This window comes from Tupaia chinensis, unplaced genomic scaffold, assembly GCF_000334495.1.
Source record: "Tupaia chinensis unplaced genomic scaffold, TupChi_1.0 Scaffold140400_1, whole genome shotgun sequence".
Classification (NCBI taxonomy): Eukaryota; Metazoa; Chordata; class Mammalia; order Scandentia; family Tupaiidae; genus Tupaia; species Tupaia belangeri.
The window spans coordinates 728376-734833 of NW_006200277.1; the positions used below are offsets into that span (position 1 = coordinate 728376).

The 6458-nt window shown below is 52.5% G+C and overlaps 1 protein-coding gene across 1 annotated transcript in view; it reads right to left on the reverse strand.

Moving 5' to 3' along the window:
* Positions 1–1694: 1694 nt before the first annotated feature.
* Positions 1695–6458, reverse strand: part of KCNMB3 (potassium calcium-activated channel subfamily M regulatory beta subunit 3) — a 5735-nt gene continuing 971 nt past the window's right edge. Inside the window, exons 2-3 of the mRNA XM_006162738.3 lie at positions 4755–4926; positions 1695–3255 (exon numbers count right to left, since the gene is read on the reverse strand). Coding sequence (XP_006162800.1) covers positions 2836–3255; positions 4755–4926 — 592 coding nt within the window. The 3' untranslated portion in view covers positions 1695–2835. The remainder of the gene's footprint in view (positions 3256–4754; positions 4927–6458) is intronic.

Consider the following 6458-nt stretch of genomic DNA (forward strand, 5'->3'; position numbering starts at 1 on the left):
CTTGTGTCCAGGCAGTCCTTAGTGTGCTCTGTAAACAAAAAGCTGATGGCCCTGTCTTGCCTTTTCTTTTGAAAAGCACACCAGTGTCACCGACCATGAAACCTTGGTGGGGTTTGAGTTCTTTTCAATAAGGACGAAGACTACGTGATTGAAAACCTGAAACTTAAGAGTCAAATTCTCTGCCTCAGTAAAGTGGTGAATATTAGAGAAATGTATGTTTAAATATTAACTTCCTTTAGGCATAAAGAATTATGTACTAGGGCCAGCAGGTGGCATGGTGGTTAAGGTGGTGGGATTCCCACAGAACTGACCAAGGTTCAAGTCCTGGGCCTGGCAGCTTGTTTTCTCACTGTCCCTCTCTCTCTGTCTTTCTCTGGCAAAACACGTGAAAAAATAAGTAAATAGTTCTCTTAAAAAAAGAAGTATGTTCTCTTGTTTTCAGGGCAAGAATGTGTGCATGTACATGAACACACGCACGTGTGAATGCGCATGTACATGAACACACGCACGTGTGAATGCGCATGTACATGAACACGCATGTGTGAATGCGCATGTATATGAACGCACACACGTGTGAATGCGCATGTATATGAACACACACGCACGTGTGAATGCGCATGTGTATGAACGCACACGCACGTGTGAATGTGTCCAAGTCAGCTGGAGCCCGGAGCTGGGAGCGCAGTTAGGCTGGAAGCAAACCGGTCCTCCGTGTCACTGGGAGGCGCCGCGCAGGCCGGTCTGGCTTCCTCTGACTGGAACGCAGTGTGCTGGTCCGTTCAGCAAACCGCAGTCACATCGCAGCTGCTCAGACGGCCTGAGTGGCTGAGTCAGCACCCGTTCCCCACGCACGTTACCTCGTTCTTGGATGGACCAAGTAGCTCTTATCAGAACGGAAACTACAGTAATTCAAAATACATGCTTGAAGTTTTAAATTAGCAGTGTTTAATTTGTTAGAGAGAAAGATCCCAAGAGTCATGTATTGTTAGGTGAAGTCAGATTTACTTAAAAATTTAATAGAGATATACCCTTTGAGAAGCACAGAATTGTGGGGCCTGCATGTGGCATGGTGGTTAAGGGTGCTGGACTCCCTCATGGCCAACGGCAGTCCCAGTCCCAGACCTGGCGACTTGCTTTCTCTGTCGCTCTCTGTCCCTCTCTGGTCAAATTTAAATAAATAAATAAAGTTAAATAAAATATTTTTTTAAAAGAGGAAAAAAGAAGTACTGAGGGTCCAGCAGGTGGTAACGTAATGATTACATCACATTACAGAACAGTCTTTGGTAAACAAAATAATTTACCTTCTAAACAGCAAGTTGTGGTCTTAAATGCATATCACATTTAGCCAAGAGAACAAGGGTAGGGGGTCCTTTACTGCAGCTCCTAAGCATGGCCTGTGAAATTACCGAGGCTGACTGAATCTTGCACCTTGGCACAGGGCACCCTTCTTTTAAAAAGAATTATTATTGGGGCTGGCAGATAGCGTAACAGTTAGGGCACTGGTCTCACGTGGCCAACTGCAGTTGAGTCTCAGACCTGGTGACTTGCTTTCTCACTTTCCCTCTCTCTCTCTCTGTCCCTCTCTGGTCAAATTAAAATAAGTAAAGTTAAGTAACTCTTTTTAAAAAATAGAAAAAGAATGATTGTCATTATTTTTCAAGTTTGACCAGAGACAGCAAGCCACCAGGCTCGGGACTTGAACTCCTGTCAGCCATGTGGAAATCCAGCACCTTTAACCACCATGCCTCTTGCTGGCCTCAAGCACAAGATCATTTGCGTACTAACATGTTTGCACACCTCTACTACATGCCAGAAACAGCTGGGTGTTCTGCCTACCCTCCCTGGCTTGTTCCTGAACCTGCGAGAAGATGTATGCTTGCAGTGAGCAGAGAGCCCCCCGCGCTGACTCGGGTACGGCAAGAAGGCTGCAGGTGTGCGCACTGCTGGCGCCCTCGGACAGTCTAGCTGGAACCCGGGGAGCACGGCGGCTCCCCTGGGCCAGTCAGCAGGGCGTTCGTGACTTGGAATGAAGTGCTAACAGCATCGAGCTGACTTAGAATCCAAGTTTTTGGGTTGATTACATCTACATTAAAAGTTGCTTCAAAGCTCTCGTGCTGCCCAGAGTGTGCATTTTTCGGAAAACGTCAAAGATACTTGGACACGTTGGAAGTCAGCGAGCCTGGCTGTCGGTTCTCACACCCAGCCCGTAACCTGGAGAGGGGCCATCGGGAGGCTCCTGTGACACGGTATTTAACTTCTGCGGCCCCTTCACGCAGGGACGGCTGTCGCCTCCTGGACTGCCCCAGTGTGGGTGACCTGAGCAGTGTGAGGAGACCGAGCCTCACTCCAGGGAAGTCTGGCCGCCCCTCGCAGCAGGACGAGCACAGAGCAGCATGAGCCTACACAGGAAGGTCCACGCAGCGGGGCTGAGGACAGGCAGCCCTAACTAGCCTAATCCTCGAGGCCCAGCTTCCCTCCTCTACCCCGGACAGGATGGACAGACTAGGACAGTGCGGCGGGCCCACGTCCTCCACCAGTGTTCCTCTCGCAGTGAAGAAGTCGTCCACTGCGAATCTGTGTGAGACACCTGACAGGTGCACGGCAGGGGGGAGGCCACTCTCTGTGCTTGCTGGGTGACCCTCGGCTTGCAACGGCTGCAGCTAGGCTGAAATCAGGTGGACGGTAAGGCCTGGAGCCACTGCTGTGCTGGCACGAAGCGTGGTTTGTGCGGGAGGAGGTCTGGAGTGCTGATGCCATAAGGAGAACACAGAGTCAGGCTTTTAGAATTCGTTTCCACAGGGAGCACGCTGCCTCACTGCGCGACTGCGGGCCGGCCTAATGCGCCCCTGCGGGCCCTGCAGAGCGCCGTGGCCGCGGTCTCAGCGCCCTGCCGCTTCCCGTGCCCCTCCGCATGCCCCACGGCTGGAATCGATGCCGTCCCAGGTGGGGTCTTGGGCCTCCCACCTCAGGTCCGACTGCAGGGCTGTATTTTTCACACAGCAGGGACAGGTGCTGTGTCAGCCTCACCATGCCCACGATCAGGGCACCGCCTAGCAGAGTCAGCGAGGGCCACAGCAGGCAGTGGGAGACGGCCGTGTGGTCACACCTGTCCACAAGGACAATGTCGGGTTGCCTGTCTGGGCTGTAGAAGCATGAAAAAGGAGTTCCGTTTTTGTGATCGAAGAATTCCTTTATGTCCAGAGCACTGCTGAGCAAGTCTTTCCGGTCTCGGTGGCACTTGGGTGTGTAAAAGCACTGGGGATGGAGGGGACAAGGATGAGGGTGCCGCCATACCCAGCACTTACCAGCTTTAATTCTGAATGGGTACAGGCCAACGCTCTTCGTGGGCATTTCCACTTTAGAAGGCGAGAAAATACTACATAGCTCACGGGTGGGCTGGCAGGGGGCACAGGACGGGATGCGCCCTCCAGGCACCAAGCAAAGGCGTGGGAGGGAGTTTTCGGATTCTCTGGCTACACATGAAGCAAGGACCAACTCCAGAGGTGCCGGGGCTCTGGGCCTCTGCCCAGACAGTGACCCAGTGAGTCTGGCCATCAGCATACTGGGCCCTCCGGGCTGCTCGCGACGCCTGCTCACGTAGGGTTTTTGAGCTGCCAGCCTCTGGCCAGACCTTCGCCCTGTCCTCGGAGAAGGGGCCCCACTGGCTTTGCTTTGGCAGGACCAGTGGAGGGAGGCACACCACCTGCTGGGTGTTTCAGAGCTGGGGGCTTGTGGCCGTGTGCTGGAGCCACTGTGGTACTGTGTGCTTAGATGTTTGGGACCTAGGGAAACGCTGTACCCAGGGCCAGCAGGTGGCCTGTGGTTATGGTGCTAGACTCCCACGTGGCTGACCGTGGTCCTCGTCCTGGACCTGGCCACTTGAAAACTCACACTGGGGGTGTGTGCACGCATGCCCAAAATCTCAAGAGGCAACTCGAAGAGATGGGATTGTGGTGGGGCCATCATGCCTGGGGGAGATTTCTGATTTTCCTTCTCTCTGTCTCTCTCTGTCTCTCCCCAGTGAGTGCACGTGCCCTATGGCAAAAACCTAAAAAAGAAAAAAAGAACTGTTTCCAAAATAGAAAACAGATCATCAGATTGGGAATTAGTGCTTAATTATAAAGACATGCCAACCACCCAGTTAAAGGATGTCACCCAGTCTAACACTTTTATAATCAGGTAAAAATACAAACTTTAAATCATATGAGCTAGTTTTGTCATTTATTCAAATCAAAATTATAATTATCGTTTAATATCGTTATAATTATCTTAGATAATAAAATTGATTTGACTTAAGGTAGACTGAGTATAGTTTAATTCTTTTATTTTTAAGACCAGATCTTGCTGTATTGACACATTCTCACCTCGTACCCACCCCACCCCCCCAGCAGCTGGGGCTGCGGGAACACCACACTCAGATTGTAGGCGGGTCAAGCTCCAGCCCAGCGCTCCGGTGGGCAGCGGCCGGGCAGCGCTCTGGCAGCTTGGGGCTGGGCCTGTCGCCACCTGCTAATGTGTGCCAAGTGGGGCTGCCCGCAGATAACCGGGCTCATGCAGAGCCTGTAGTTCCAGTGCCAAATGGTGAGACCGGAATGAGTCCTCTCCTCTCTCCACACCTCGTTTCTCCTGCAAGCTCTACCCTGTGGACCACTATAAAATCTTCACTAGAAGGAAGCAGACTCTTCCCTGCCAGGCACAGTAGGCGCAGAAAGGCAGCTGGCAGAGAATGCTTCCATGCTGTGACCTTCCCTTACCTGGGGGTTTCTCTGTGCCGCCTCTTCGTTGTAATGTAGGAGAGCGCTCCTACCCGAGTGGCCGAGGGCCACGAACACCTGCAGGCACGGGCACTGGCCCTGGCTGCAGTCCGGCCCGCCATCCACGATGTGTGTGCTCATGGTCGTGCAGTTCGATTCTTCTCTCTGTGGGCTTCCGTTTGGAAAAACAAAATGCTTCACTGACGGAAGTTCAGCTCTGCTTCTACGCGGTATCCCACAGCGCTGCCCATCGGACGAGGCCGGGAGGTACGTAACAGCCAGCAGGCACCGAGGGCAGAGGCAGGAGTAGCAGAAACTGCCATGCCCCAGTGGGCTCTGACCTGCTGGCCTCTTTTGCACTGTGCCAGCCCCCACATCACTGGGGGGTTTTGTTATTTTTGGGGGGGAGAGGGAGGTTTTTGCTATAAGGCGCTCGCACTCGCCAGAAAGAGACAGAGAGACAGAAAGTGAGAAATCAACCCCCCAGGGGATGGCCACGCTGCAATCCCTTCTCCTCCATTCTCCTCTCAGGATCTTGGGCACGCACACATGTGTGTTCAGCATGGTTTTCAAGCCACAGACTCTAGGACTCAAATTGCAGTCAGCATGTGGGAGTCCAACACCCTAACTATCATGCCACCTGCTAGCTCTCTAAATATCTTTTTATTAGGACTAGCAGTTAACTTAACGGCTATGTCACTGAACTCCCATGTGGTCGACTGTGGTTCGAGTCCCAGACGTGGTGGCTTAAACTCACGCTGGGCGCATGTGCGTGCATGCCCAAGATCCCGAGAGGAGAATGGAGAAGGGATTGCGGCATGGCCATCCCCCCCGGAGGTGATTTCTCGCTTTCTGTCTCTCTGTCTCTCTCTCTTTCTGGCGAGTGCACGCGCCCTATAGCAAAAACATCTAAAAATATATATTTTATCATAAATAATCATGTACGTTTACTAATATAACGAACTTGAACCACACTACACAAGTTAACATCCCAAGGATTAGAATATAAAAAATAAAAAATTAAAAAATTAAAATAATTTACTGGCCGTGGCTTTAGGAAAAATGATTAAGTAAGTGAAAACATAAAAATGGAAAATCAGGTTCTTTCAGAGGTCTAACACTGGCCTGGTTTTTCACTAAATTAATATATGCAATTATTTAAGCTAGAAATCTTGGAATAATACATTGCATTGTCCGTTTATCTGTTGGAACTTAAGTTCTCTAAATTCTATCCAAGTCCTGAACCCAGGATGGTTCGAGTCTTCCTTGAAGATCTCAGAGCAGACCGAGAGGCGCGGGCAGTCCCTGCTGTGCGCCAGGCCAGGCCAGCGCCCTCCGCAGGACCAGCTGCCCCCCCAGCCGGGCGGGGTGTCTGTTCGCCCGCAGTGAGACAGAGACAGGGACGGAAGGCGTGGGCGAGCGCGAAGAGCGAGGCCGCTGCGGTGGCTGGAGGCGAGCTCTCACGCCCCTAAGCGTCCGCTCGGGACAATTAGAAAAGCAGACCCCAGCCTGTGGGTGACAGCGAGCGCCCTCAGACCTCTCCCGAATGCTCAGACCCCACGTTTGAAGGAATCGCCGCCCGCCTGCACACGCACACGCGGACACGCCGCCTCGCGGGGACACGCGCGCCACACAGCGCAGCCCGAAATGACAGGACGGCGTCGGGGCGAGGAGCACGCGGGCGCCTGAGGTTACTAGCGGCCA